Source organism: Anser brachyrhynchus (genome assembly GCF_964034855.1).
Source record: "Anser brachyrhynchus genome assembly, chromosome: 1".
Lineage (NCBI taxonomy): Eukaryota > Metazoa > Chordata > Aves > Anseriformes > Anatidae > Anser > Anser brachyrhynchus.
This window is the reverse complement of record NC_137694.1, coordinates 76,193,038-76,207,781: the sequence shown is the minus strand read 5'-3', so window position 1 is coordinate 76,207,781 and position 14,744 is coordinate 76,193,038. Positions and strand designations below refer to the sequence as shown.

The 14,744-nt window shown below is 39.1% G+C and overlaps 1 protein-coding gene across 10 annotated transcripts in view; it reads right to left on the bottom strand.

Annotated features, from left to right (window-relative positions):
* Positions 1-14,744, bottom strand: part of ITPR2 (inositol 1,4,5-trisphosphate receptor type 2) — a 269,668-nt gene that overhangs the window by 48,852 nt on the left and 206,072 nt on the right. For all 10 annotated transcript variants that reach the window (XM_080580204.1, XM_080580210.1, XM_080580206.1 and 7 more), the window contains one exon: positions 2,132-2,239. In XM_080580204.1, coding sequence (XP_080436330.1) covers positions 2,132-2,239 — 108 coding nt within the window. The remainder of the gene's footprint in view (positions 1-2,131; positions 2,240-14,744) is intronic.

Sequence of the window (14,744 nt, the reverse complement as noted above, 5' to 3'; positions counted from 1 at the left end):
GACAGAAGTTGTGAAGGTGAACATGCAAAAATAGCGCCTTGTTACTCAGATAGAACCCATATCTTATCAGTCTTTCTCTGCTTACTTGGCAAAAAAACAAGGTTTTGCATTGTTTTTATTTCAGAGCCTACTGAGTTATTGGTAAGTAAGCTAGATTTTACGCCATCTCACTACACTGTCATCAAAATTGCTTTCTCATTCTGATCATGGAGTCTGCATTACTAATAATGGAGAAATGGGTAGAAAACTCATTTTTACTCCTAAACACACGTTCCTGTACAGGCAGCAGTGGAGAGAAAAAAAAAAAACAAACCAACAACAAAAAAAACACAACCACAGACTATTTGACTTTCAAATAAAACAAATGAGATACCCCAATATCAGGGAGCTGTATCTGAAATGCTGAACAGGTCTAAAACTGCGTTCAGTAAAAGAACAGCAAACATTCATTTGATTTAGGAGCAAAGCTGGGATGAGTTTCACTTTTCCAGTCACAGTCCTGCATTTAAGAACCCTACTTTCTCTCCTATAATTCATATTAATTATGTGAACATACTAAAAATCAAACCCGTCTTAAGCCATTTTTACATATAACATATTCAAGCACATTTGCATTAGAAATGAAGGATAATTATACATGTCTGTCCAAGGACATGTGCATTATGTGAAATTGAACAGGCTATTTTGAAGCATCCTAAGTAAGCAGTTGCTTCTCAAGCCAGCAGATGTGCAATGGGACTATGGGGCAAGTGAAGGACCCTGACAGAACATCAGTTCAGTCAAGGACTCAAATGAAGAGGTAGGCTGCATGTGCTGCTCTGCAGAATGGTATTCAAAAAGCCTCCCAGACAATAGAGGGCCATGAAATAGATCCCTCCATATCTGCTGAAGAAACAGGCTTTGTTGGATTTAACAGCCATGACATTGCAGGAGGTTTTAGAAACTACTCTTGGAAGAAGCTATTGGCCATGTAGAAGCAGACCACAGTGCTTGTTTTGATACCTAAATTTGCAGTCTACTCAGACAACTTACTCAGCTGATACTTGCTAAGAGATAACTTAGGAGCTTCCATAGTGTTAAAATATGTTAAAAGGAGCACTTAGCTGCTGTCTGGACAACCACAACATTCATGGAGCTTCCATCTATCTTGTGGAGATACAATGTGAACATTATCAGGCAAAAAGGATGTTGGCTAGCACAGGGAAGGACCCCAGCAGCAGCCTGTCTTGACAGCAGCCACGACAAAGTGGACTTGAGGTGCTTGCATCAGACCACTCCCTGTACATGCAAGCTCAGGTCCAAACTAGATGGAGCCTGGGAGTCCACTGAAGCTAAAATATTGGCTCAGATTCAGGCTGGTCCTGTGTGAAAACACACTGTACAGTTTTCATACTCAGCCAATTTTGGACTTGATAAAGCATGTCCAAGAGATAGCCAGATGCCACTTCTTCCTTCAGTCCATGGAAGCAGACATCTTTGTACCAGAGACATTCTTCTCTTTATGAAGCCACTAAGGGCTAGAGATCCTTCAATTCCCAACTCCCATCTTGATGCCTATAACCCCATGAAACCTGTAAGAACACAGGAACTGGTACAAGAGTTAAGAACCTAAATACCTCTGTGGTTCTTGATCTAAATCCAATCCATTGCAGCGGTAAAGCTTAAAATAGAGAAAAGAACAGATGAACAGGCTAAGCCTTGCTCTTTTAAACAAAAGCCATACTGAATGTCTACATCACTTCAAAACCTCTTTGTACTGCAGCCAAACTTTTAATTTGATCAGTTAGCATCACTGGCTTTGAAACTCATGATTATTTATTTGAGTGATGCACCACACAAGATTACTCTTGACTTCATGACACAGCTACTATCCACAGTCATTATTTCCCTAAAAAACATGGTTGATAACACAAAAGAAAGCTACTGTAAAATGATTATTTGGAGCCACTTTTAACATAGGTGCATTCCTTTTTCTCCCACAGCCAAAATCATATCACTCAACTTTCTCGTCTCATAAATAATCTACACATTTGAATAAGCTTTGCTGTTCCGAAGTCTAAACAGAGGTGACATGCCCTGCACAAGATGCAAACGTGTCTCATACTCAATCTTCTAATGAGCAATTCTTTACCTCTATCTGTGCCGTATGATTGGCATAATAGCTCAAGGCTTCATCTCCTTCATCTGGATCTGACCCTGGCTTCAGCATCTGTTGCAATGTTTTATTGTGACGAGCCAACTAGAAAGAAAAAAAAAAACGGATTTATATCCTGCTGCTTTGTTTTCAGCTTTATCATCTCCACTTAACTAACACAAATCCTCTCCTCCTCCCCCCCATATACTTACATGCTGAACCCAGTGGGGCTCCTTCCACAGATAACAACAAAAATGTAATTACTTGAGAACAACAGAAATAATTTAGTCTTAAAAAGTCAGCAGCAAGTCTTTGGCTGAGATTTACGGATGGCAGCTTAGCCGTCAGCCTAGATGGTTTTTGGACGTTTTTTGACAGATACCAAAAAATTCGACTGAATGTTTCTTTTCACTTGAGTTTAGACATAAAATTTGCATACTTCTGACTAGTAATTACACTTACAATTAAATTTTCTCTGTGATTTCAAGTGGCTAAACTGTTCTTCACCATGTTGTGGCGTGGAATTTCAGGGCTGCCAAGATAACATAGGTAACTATTTCAGAGGCAGCTGGACTACAATGGCAGGTAAATACATTTTTAGTGTACAGCTTATATACACAGCATGCGTGTGCATGCACAGACATAAATACGTAATTCCTCCTACAAACTTATCCAAATTATATACTTTGCATGATTCATAAAATACATCAGATCTTGTTGAACTGTGAATATTTAAAATGCTTGATAACTTCACAAAGGTTAATATTGATAGTGTCAGCTAATGCATTCATGATTTCTCTTAGGTCAATGAAAAACAAAAGACTTAATTAGAAAAGCATGAAGAAATGCTACTAAACATGTAGTTTTCCCTATATAATAGAGAGTGGTTTTCATCCAAAAACTCTGAGGTGTTTCATCCAGGAAGATGATACAAGTTTCCCAATTTTAAGGTGGGGGAAACTGAGGCATAGAAAGAAAAGGCTATCTTACAGTCACTATCCAGGTCTTAACCATTACACAGACATTACCACAACAGACTGGACGCAAACATTAGAAATGACTGCAGGAACCAGGTATTGAACTGCTGAACACCACAAGAGGGTTAGAGTTGTACTAAGTGAAACAAAGCAGAATGTTGAGGAGTTATAAATTAATTACAAATCTACAAAAAGAGTGTCAGGGATCAAGTCTAAAAGTAAAAATTGATCTAAACAGAAATTTAGTAATTTAACCAGAAAGTGATCACACTCATTCCTAAGTCATTTGCAAGTCTCGCCATACCTTTTTTATCTAAGAATGGTGGGAGAGTGGTACATGTACAATTTATTCTGTTTATCAAAGTTCCCCAGAATCTACAAAATACATTTTCTTCTAGCTCTTTATAAAAACTTACTAATCAAAGAAGAATATTAAATGAAATATCCAAAACCAAAAGAATATTCAGGATAAATAGTCAGAAAGAATAAATGTATTTCCTACCAATTACTCATGGACAGAAGTCTGCTTGGCCCTTAAGAGTAGAGCACTGAGCCAATGTGGCAGAATATCAGCCTTTTTTTAAAAGGGTCACGAGCTGATACTTACTTCAGGACACATGCAAAAATCATAGGGCGGACAACTGCAGAACAATATTCTTTCCATCACTAATAGATACCTGCTTTCAATACTTACTTTTTGCTTTATCTAGCAAATATATTGATAGTGTCTTTGATCTCAGAAAAGGCTCTGTACTGGTCAGGAAGTCTGTTGACATAGTCCTATTTGCCCACATTTATTTACACCTTATGAATCTTCCACTTATTTTTAAGGCTAAAAGATATCCTTAAGACTGACTAGTTCTCCTTCACACAAGGCATATAACCTGATCCAGTCAGCAGTCTTTGTACGTCCACAACATCTGCTTAAAAGAACAACGTGAATTCAGGCATTTTGCATCCCCCTCAATACATGCAGTAGCATCACAGAGAAACACGATGAGCTTGTGAAAACAAGGTAATTATTGTTTAAAAACTGCCTTCAAATAGCATTACTATTTTTGCCTTTCAGCTTTATTGAATGTCCCCCTGCTTCTGTACTTAAGAAAGGGCAAGCAAGAGCACCCAATTCGCCTTCTCTGTATCATTCATCATTCTGCACACTAATGTCATGTCCTCTGTTACCTGTCTCATCTTTAAATTAAAAAAAAAAATTCTCTATCTTTTCCATCCTTTCTCAAATAGAAGACTTTCTGTGACTCAATTACTTTCCTTGTCCATCTCTAAATGGCCCTTACTTTGGCTATATCTCTTCTTTAACACACAAAGAAAAGAGCTGACTAGATAGAATGCAATCACACCCTGCTTGGAGTGAAGAGTTAGCATAACCAGAAGCAAATATAGTCCTTTTATTTTTTTAAATATTTATTCATTTAAATATTTATTTTATATTTATTTAAATATTTATTTATTATATTACGTAACACAGAAGACATTTGCCTGTATGTTAGCTCTTTGTCTCCCATGTCAACCATCAAGATTTTGAGTCTCCTAATAAATGACAAGTCAAGGATATATGGACAGTTCTTCTCAAATTAATGACAATTTGGAGAAATGGACTTACATAGATTCTGGAATTTGCATTAGTACCACAAAAACCTTAACTTATAAATATACTGGAATTTGTAAACAGAATTGGAAATACCATTTATAACACATATAAAATCTCAAGATATTGATTCCTGATATGCTTTTAACTGTCCATAACTAGTATTATAAAAGTATGTCTTAATAAATGTCAGTACTGAAAGTTCCCTTACCACATGTGTTAAAAGGGAAAATCATCTCAGTCCTCTTCGGCCATAATGGAACTGACGAGTATAGTATGTTAATTTAACAGACTGCTGGTGATTTGAGACAGCACCGATACAGTGCATATTTCACTATCAGGTTTCATGTGAACAGCAACCACATACGTTAAAACCATGTGCATTCAGTGAGATTCATTATACCTTATTAGACTGTGCTTTTAGACAGTTACTATCTTGTGCTGATCTGTGTGTACAGAGCCTAGCATCATTTATCTGGGGTTTCCCGACACTAGCATTGGATAAAATAATCTGAAGAATGGGCCAGGAACTCCTGTTCTGGAGACACATTGGAAACGACCAGGAATTGCTGACCAAGCTGGAGGAGATACAGCAGATTTCAGAAGTGAAACCTATCTAAAGTTGTCAACAGTAGTGCTACAACGTAAGTGCTCATAACATCGTTTCTTTCTGCTTCCCACCTCTTTGTATCCATTGACTTTTTGTAGTCTAGACCTTCAGACAGTAATCTCAGGGCAAAGGGTATATCTCTATTTTCTACTTGTATTACAGTTCTTAAGTGAGATGGATTCCTCCACATTGCCACAGTAATAAGTACTGTTAATATTTCTGTATTGTCAAAGCTGTATCAGTGAAAGAACGGCGTGGATTGCTCAGATATAAAGCAGAGGACCACAGTAAGACACAGAACGGCTTTATAAATGTTATGTTATTTGGCAACAACAATGTTTTCTGAAGCTTTGCCTTCATGATCTTTCCTTCATCCTGTAATGAACTCCAGGGCACACACGGGCAAATAGGACTATGTCAACAGACTTCCTGACCAGTGCAGAGCCTTTTCTGAGATCAAAGACACAGCAGTGAAAATAGCTATATAGCAACAAACCGTAACCTAAAATATGGAAAGCTTATCCAAGCTGGTAATATGCTCTAGGTGACAGTCTGTGACTGGCATGTAAAGGCTGTGCAAGCTCTGACTGACACTTTTACACATTTAACTCCTGTGATGTAGTTGTGTTGCTTCTATAGTGCTGCACAAATCTTTTGGGGCAGCTGAAGGGCAAGACACTAGATGGACATGGACTATAGTGACTAAGAAAAACAACAGCCCTGTTCACATTTGCAAAACAAAGCTAAAAAATATGCAGAGAGCATAACTGATACAGAAAACAGTCTTCACTAGAGCCTGAATTTTAGAGCCCCAAAGAAATCACCTCTGAGAACTCTCTCAGTCAGTCATTCACTCATCCATCAACCATACCAGTGATGATATTTTAAATGTCAACACTGTACTTTACTACTCACAAAGGCATGTAAGGAAGAGGAAGCAATAACATATAATGGAGCAGTGATTTCTAAAGAGGGGAAGTGTAAGGCAATAGCTATATGAATAAAGATCATTTGGCTTTCAGTCAGTTCCCCAGGAAGGACTGTTGTTCATCTTAAAAGACTTTTGCTTCAAAAATTTGAAAAATACTGTAATAAACATCAGTACAAATTGTGAAAGATTTAGGACAGACCAAGAACACTGATGTCGTTAATAAAGAAACACTAGGAAAAATGACAGAATTACAAGTAATACTCAGTCTGAATTCCTCACACAAAATGATTATAAAATCAGATCTGCTGGTCATTTGGGATTCTATATATGATCAGTAGCATGGAAAAACACAGCAAACACATTTTATGCAATTAACAATATATAGCTTTCCTGTAGGCTTTTTGTTTTAAAGTCAAAATTTCCTTCAACATAAATGCAATTATTTTAATCTTCTCAAAGAAAGAGTGATTTAAATCTGTGAACATTCATGCCATCAGCCTCTCAATAACTCATTGACTTGGGATACTGGATTGGTTTGCTAAAGTATGTACGTATACATGTGTGCGTGTGTGGAAAAAATGCTGGGAAAAGAGAAAGTAACTCTCAATATTTCATTATCTCTGTAAAACACAGAAAAAATCCCTTCTGTATTTTTAAAAGAACAAGTCAGTCCTTGGTTCTAACTCGTATGCTGTAAGGGGTTTCCTCTGTAGCATGGTTTGCATCGGAGGCTGACCCAGTACACAGATGGGACAGTTGTCAAAACCCCTTCCGATTTCACCAGGCTTTGCTTCAGGCCCAAAAAAGGACAGGAGTCCTATAAATATGAGCTAGAAACAGCAGGCAGAAGACCCTGGAAATCTGAGAGATCTATTTATATTCATTCAACTCTCTAGCAATTAGAGACTATCAAACCTGGGGGGTAAAGATGATTTTTTTTTATTAGAACAGCACAAAGGGATCTAAATGGGTGAAGCTTAGTGTCTTGTAAACAAGCATGGTTTTCATGGAAGAGTCAGTTCACTGGCAAAGTGTCAAATGTGTTAAATTGATTTTCTAGAAAAGGCCAAAGAAGTATTACTATAAGTTCTGGATAACTGGCTGAAAAATACAAATAAAGACACAAATAGTCTCTGTGCCATGAAACACTATAAAGTATTCCTACTGAGAAGTATTACAAAAATTTTTAAAATAGAGAAAAACATCTTTCACCCCTATATACATTATGCTTGTCACCATTTCTCTCGAGTTTCTTCTCTTACTTGTAAGGCAGCAGTACAATCTATTATCTGATGGGGAGGTTCCTGGCACACAAGCAGGCCTGGCAGGGGCAGGGCAGCAGCTGGGGAGCGTGCTGGCTGCTGGGGCTCACTGCGGTGAGGGGACTGGACAGACGTGCAAGCTGCAAGCACTGCACAGTGCCCTCTCTGCCTTTACCCCAAGCACCTGCTTCAGCTCGCTGGCAAACCTTTTGGTGTGCCAGTCAGCCCCGTCTAGCGTGGCAGGGCATGGTGAGACCTCTAGACAATCCTCGAAGTTCATGCCCTGTGGACGTTGGGGAAAGTGAGCCAAGAGCTATTTGTACAGACTTGATGTGCAGTGCATGAGATCTGATAGATTTGCTGTAAATTATCTTCATACCTACTCAGTAACGAGATGTACCGTACTGTAGTTTGCCTGCCCAAAGGCCACTGGTCTTTCACCAGGGAGAAAAGAAACGGAATCTAACTTGCAGCAAGAGCAGCACCTGTTCAGATTACTTTCACCTTGCTGCGCAAACAGACTCATGCAGCTGGGACTCATTTACAGCTGCAATCCCTTCTCCTTTTTTCCCCCTTCAGTCCCTTGGCTCCCAGAGCCAGGCAATGTGAGATCTGACACCACCAAAACCCCTCACAAGGGGAAACCCCAGCCATCTCACCAAACATTTCATTTTCTGCTTAGGCTCTCTAGGATAAAAAAGCTGCTGAGAGACTGACAAGAAAAACCCCAAGGACTGAGAAACAACAGCAAAGAGAAATCGAAAGGAGTAGCAAATGGGATGGGTGAGACACACAAGAGGACAGGAGACAGAAAGTGAGATACTCTTCCTCTGAGTGCCAGGGTCTTACCGCACTCCAGCTCCCTGCCCAGGGTGAATGAAAACACTCATATTCCATTGGTAAACAAGGAGAGAAAGAGAAAGCAAAGAAAAAGGAAATGTCATCTTAACCATAGCTGAGCAGAAATTTTTATTCCAGTTGGCTGTACTAACAGTAATAACAACTTCTCAACTCCCCATGTTCCAATCAAAATTGAATGGTGCTTTCTGCAATACATAGGGCAACTTCCTTTCCAGAAGTCATTACAGTTTTATAGAGCGGCACCTTTGCACTCTACCACAAAACAATCTGTTAACAAACATTAGGAACAGCAGGGATGGAGCAATGGGAGGCTCTCAAATCAAGTATTCATTGATTTCATTTAGATGATTATACTGTACAGAGCAACCAAAAGGGTTTAGAGCTAATATTCCCCGGATGGCCTGTGGTACATGAGCAAGGCCCTGGGTGGTCCAGACTCTTTGGATTCTGTTCCTGGGTCTTCTGTGGCCCCATGTAACTGCTGAGACATCACCTCTAGTCCCTGCCTCCACGTGGTGTGTGATTCAAATTGTGGATAATAGTAATCTACCTTCCAGGGTATGGAGAAATAAAACACCTTGAAATTATCACACAGAAGAAGCCATCACAGTTAAGTGATCTCTATCACTATTATGTTTGCAGTCCCCATAGTCATTTTATTACTACTTCTGATATGGTTTTGTTGTTCTTTTATCCCTGATGAAAGCCAGCAGAAGACAAAATGAGTTGCTAATATTTCAACTAGCTTTACTTCCATTTGTCTTCTTCGTAATTTCTTTCACAGGCAAAGCTTACTTGCAAAAAAAAGAGTACTATGCATGTGGGTAAAGTTCAGGTCTGCTGATAGAATATGTGCTGAAACAAAACAAAATTTAACTTGAGGGGATGGGTGTGAAACACTTCTCCAAGGTACAGATAAACTGTCATGAGCAGCAGTGCCTAAATGAGCCAAACTGGCTCAATGCACACATCAGTCACATCTGGTTTTTGGTATAAAGTGGCCATACTGAACATAGGATGTGGACAACAGTATGCAATAGAGTGTTCCAACACAATTAGACAACTACACTTGTAGATAGCCTCATGTAAATACTGTGAGCAAAATTTTGGGGAGTATAGGAAAGAAGGACATAAATAGATAATGGGAGTGTCAGACATGATTATGGGAAGATAAGACAGTTCAACGGAAAAGGAAGAAAAAGCAGAACTACTAGAGCTAGTCTTCTTAATGGTATAATAAGAAACAAGATCCCAGTTACATGTAACTTCTGTGAAAGGCAGATAAAACATTGCACCCAAAATAAGACTTTATTAACATGCTTATCAACATGTTACACACCCAGTCTGACAACAACCAAGAACAGCAACAGATCAGCAAGCATATGGATCCCAAATCCACATAGCAGGAAAACTGTTCACCTCTAAAAGACACCAACAATCTACACACATACAAAATATATACATAAGCTTGAGATAAGAGAGCTGTGAATGGCATACCCTTTCCAGGAACTCTCCAAATCCTTTTATCGTCAAGCACTTTACTTCCAAGGTTTCTCTTCTTATTCAGAACAGATACTCTCTGCAAAATATCTATCTATTGCTACCTATCACGTGGATCGTAAAGAAAAGGAAGGCTAGCTATCCATACAGGCAAAAGGAGAAACTGATCATGATTCTTATTTTGGGGGCAATGTGGCAGGGGAAACCACAGTCTTAAGTCTTTAAGCCTTAGGTATGGCCATATTTTCTTCTTTAAGCCATAAGATTAGTATTTGACTGCCACTCAACCTCCCTTCCTCTGACACCAGGCGTAGAGAATAAAGCAACTCAAGCACTGATACTTCCAGAATGGGCTCTCACTTTTCTCCAGGGTCTAACCAAACTACATGGAAAACAGCTCTGCCTTTCACTTGAAGTGTGAGACTTGCATCATCTCCAGCTCTCTCCTCACATTTCCCATCCTTAGGCTTCATCTCGTGTTTACAGTATAGTGCCATGTTGTCTTTTGCACAGTGTGACCCCCCCAACCTGGATGTAGCTCACCAGCCCTATCTATCATACCCATCAGCTCTACTATACATTCCTAGGTTTTGGTAGAGTGCCTCTGTACTTGTACAGGCTTGGATAAGCCATCTACCAATCTTCAAAGCAGCTTGTTAAGGGGCGTTAAGTCCTCAGTCAGCCTCCATGATTAAAACATTTGAGATCCAGCCATTAATGTGACCATCCTACTTGTTACAGCAATAGTGAGGTAATAAGTTTGTTCAGACAACCTTGTTAGTATCCCACCTCTTTGACAGGTATTTCTGTAACACACAAAAAACTATAACTTGGTCATTCAGAGTCAAAACCATATCAGACTAAAGTAGTATGTAAGCAGCTGAAGCTACAAACTCTCAAAAGGCATGCATTTCCTCATCTCTGCAGGGGTCTGATGCACATACTTTGTGGGGTATGAAACAGGACAGTTGCCAACTGTGGAGACAGACAGGGAATGAGAGATGTCTCCCTCCATATAATTACAGTGGTGAGATTTCCCAGCTTCTTTAATCATGCTGTTGAACACTTGCTAACCCTCCAATTAACAGAGAAAAATGTCTTTAAAAATAATTTAGGGACATAGAAATAAAGAGAAGAGAAATTAAAACAGTGAGTTGTTCTTTCTAACTTTGTATTATGGCTATGTCCTCAGTAGAGCAGTTTCACCCGATACCTGTGAAGCAACAGTTCATGGTGGGAAATCAAAAAGTGAAAAAATTACATCTCTGTCCTCATCAACCATTCACAAATAATGCAGCTTTACCCAAACAGCTAGCAGCTAAATGGTGCTCTGCAGGCAAACTCATAGAAAGAAAAGACTGGAAAGTCAAAGTTCATTTAAGGCTGCCACACACCATTCAAAAAACAAATTCTGAAAATCATTGCCAATACATAACAGCAGAGAAACTGTTTTCTTTTCAGAGATGGATGCTTTTAATCAGTAACTCTTAAAGCTGCCATCTAAAAAGTGCAAAGTGGACCTCATTTTTATTTTTCTGTGCTTGTTAAGTAAGTTTAAATGAAGAGGAAGGCAACTGAGGTAGATCTGCCTGTTTGCAGATTACAAATTCAGATCTTGTCTATTCTAGAAAACTCTATGATGACTGAGATACCTAATAAAATTATGACATCAGAGGAGATGAGAATTAAAACTGAGCAACTGTGAGGAACAGACATATTTTGACATTCTGATTAATGCTCTTTATTTTTGTTAACCTGTAATTACTTCAATGACTACGGAACAATTGAGAAGGCTAAAAAAGTATGTCTTTGTTAGAGAAGACGTCCCCCCCTGTTTTTAATTAAGGTGTAGGATTTCACCATGCAGATATCTGAGGTCTATTAGAACTGCTCTGATAATATTAAATAAGACCAGACTTCACTTTCATGGTATTTCCAAGGCTACCCTCACTGCTCTTCAAAACAAACAAAGCAAGTTCCTCCTAGCTCAGAGTAAAATACCTTAGTTGTGCTTTATATATAAGAAAAAGAGCACTTTGGTTCATCTGAAGGTCACCTTTAATGGAAAGGCCTCAGTTCTGCCAGAGCAAGCCTTCACCTACAGTAGACTATTACAATTCAACACTTTGTGTAATACAGCTTTCTTAACAAGGGGTGTTTGCAGCAATCTGAACAAAGTAAGTGGCTACATTACATACATTTCTGAGCAGACAATTTTGCAGCTGAGCAAATTTGCAACTGAAAGTGTAGTCTAATTTGAAGAGTGACTTGGTAAAGATGGCACTGTGTGGCTCCACATTTATTGTCTCTCACTGGCTTCTGGATCGAACTTACTGCTTACAAATAAAATTATTTTTATTTCTACTTAACACTCCTCCATGTAAACTCAACTGAAAAGCTTTAAGTCAAGCTGTGCTCTTTTTGGCCCATCTATCATCTAATGAAGACTGTGTATGGAAGATGCAAGTAGGAAGCTCTAAGATAGGTGTAAGGTTTGAGGACAACAAGTCAAGTTCCCTACTAGTGTAAGTGAATATCACTTGTCTACCTTCAGTGGAGACAGTCCTATGTATACTAGTTGAGGATATGGGTAAATGAAGACCCATTCTTAAAATGGGAAGCTAAGTAACTGGCCTGCTGGCGATAAAGAACCAAAGGGAATTAAAGTAATTCTCCCCAGCCCGTGCTGTTTCAGACAGCAATGAAAAGGTAGTATGTTTATTACTAATACAGGACTGTAAATGGAGCCTGAGAGCAGAAAATGTCTTAAATAAGACTATATCATTCTCCTACAGGCAATTTTCAGAGTAAAACTACGGACTAATGTGAAGATTTCACAACACAGATATTCGACAAAGAAAATACATTTCTTCTGGTTTAACGTTTGGGCCCTAACACCAATACAACATATTTCCCAATGACAAAAATCTTGTAAACCACAAAACATAAAAACACAGGATTAAAAAAGTTAAAGACAGAAGAAGAAACCCCATAAAAAAAGAAATATTAAGGCCACCTGTACATTAGTGAAATGCACAGTCACCACAGTCAAACAGGATACATACCTCATTAATATTACATATAATAAAACATACATATATGTATAATATATACTTGATCTTAACTCTAGAGCCGTAGAAAATAACATAAAACCTTTGTGACCAGCCTACATCTAGCCTGAATCCCAGCAGCTCCTAGTAACCCAAGTCAACAGGACTCCAGAGGGAAACAGAGGTCCCCATGTAGATCCCTGTCAAAGTCATGACAGGATTCTGAGGAAAATGCTTCCAAGAAGGGAAGAAAAATAAAATATCGAAGGACAAGTTGCCAAGGTTTTAACCTGAGACCTAACAACGAAGGACAAGTTGCCAAGGTTTTAACCTGAGACCTAACAACAGCCACAGACATTTGTTTAATGTTTCGGGTGCTCATTAGCGTCAAGCTCCTGTAGCAGCCTCCATACTGTCTCTCTATACTGCAGCTGGCTAAAGGTAGAGTTATATACCATCCTAATGAGCCGCAAGGAGGGTGATGTGCGTCATTGGTTTCTGTTTCAATCTAAGTGTAAAAGCCTTGCAACAGCTTCTGATTCTGCTGACATTTAATTAGCCAGTGTCATTTTGATGCCATAGCCTGTCTCATCAGGTTGATAACTACAAAACAACATGTGGAGCATAAAAGTTCTATAAGTTTTAGGTCTGGCAGCCAAGGATACGAGTCCCCTGACAGTCAGGTTTCTGGGACTGGTCCCCATTAGCCCCTTGTTTTGGCACTGCTATCAGCAAGAGCTTTGCTGTTAAGAGAGAGACGCAAAATAAAAAAAAAAAAGGAAATGAAAAGCTACAAACCTCAGCAAAGCCTTGCAAAAAAATGCATCCTTGAGATCTAAAAATTTTACCTGTCCTGCACAAGGGAAGCATCGTTATGGTACTAACTCAGAGCTATTCATCCTGAAGGACAGAAGGACAGGTTTATCATGAAGGATAGGTCTGATAATCCTCTGAATTCAAAAGGTAGCCCCGTTTATTTAAGTATATAAGGTATTTTTCATCAAGTCCCATCAGATGCTTGGGAAGGCTATCTCTAGGAATACCTGACAACTGTTCCTTGAGAGATTGCTCACATCAGCTGCAAAATTTGAAAATTTTCCTTGCTATAACAAAACCTGACTGATCTATAGATCCACACAATATAACCAGTGATACTGGTACAGTACATCCATTTACACCAGACAAACTCAGACCTTTTTGTATTTAGGTCTTTTTTTCCAAAATCCTGCTCTAGCACACTAAAGGCACCGCTTCTGTAGAGTGCACCCATCAGAGATTTATAGAAATCCAAATGAACCAAGCTATTCCGTTCTTGGAAGAGAATCAGCTTAAAATCTTTGTCTGCAGAACCTAGGCACAATCTAATGCTTTGTAAAGATAGAGGCTTATGGGGCTGTTTTTGAGCAAAGGCGTCTACCGGAGGATTGGCAAAAAGAGGCAATGTTGATCAGCAGATTTAAAAATTCACTGAACAATGCGGTTGCAAGATCTCAGCTCTTCTGGCAGATCCTTGCTGGAGCTAAAAGGTACTTCCCAACTGGATGAGGTTGGGAAGCTATGGAAGCCTATGGGAAGCTAGGAGCCTATCTAGGAGCCTAGCTATGGGAAGCTAGGAGCCTATCTTTTAGAGCAAAGTGATCTGGGAACTCACAGTTCCCATAAGGAAAGGGAGATCTCTTTTAGGTAAATGTTATGGACCCCTAACAACACCATACAGGGGGAAGGGGAAAGATGTTCTTACAAGACTTTTCCACTTGGATCCTGTTTCCACTTTTTCCATAGTATAACCATGAAGCTATTGTTTTAGCCAATT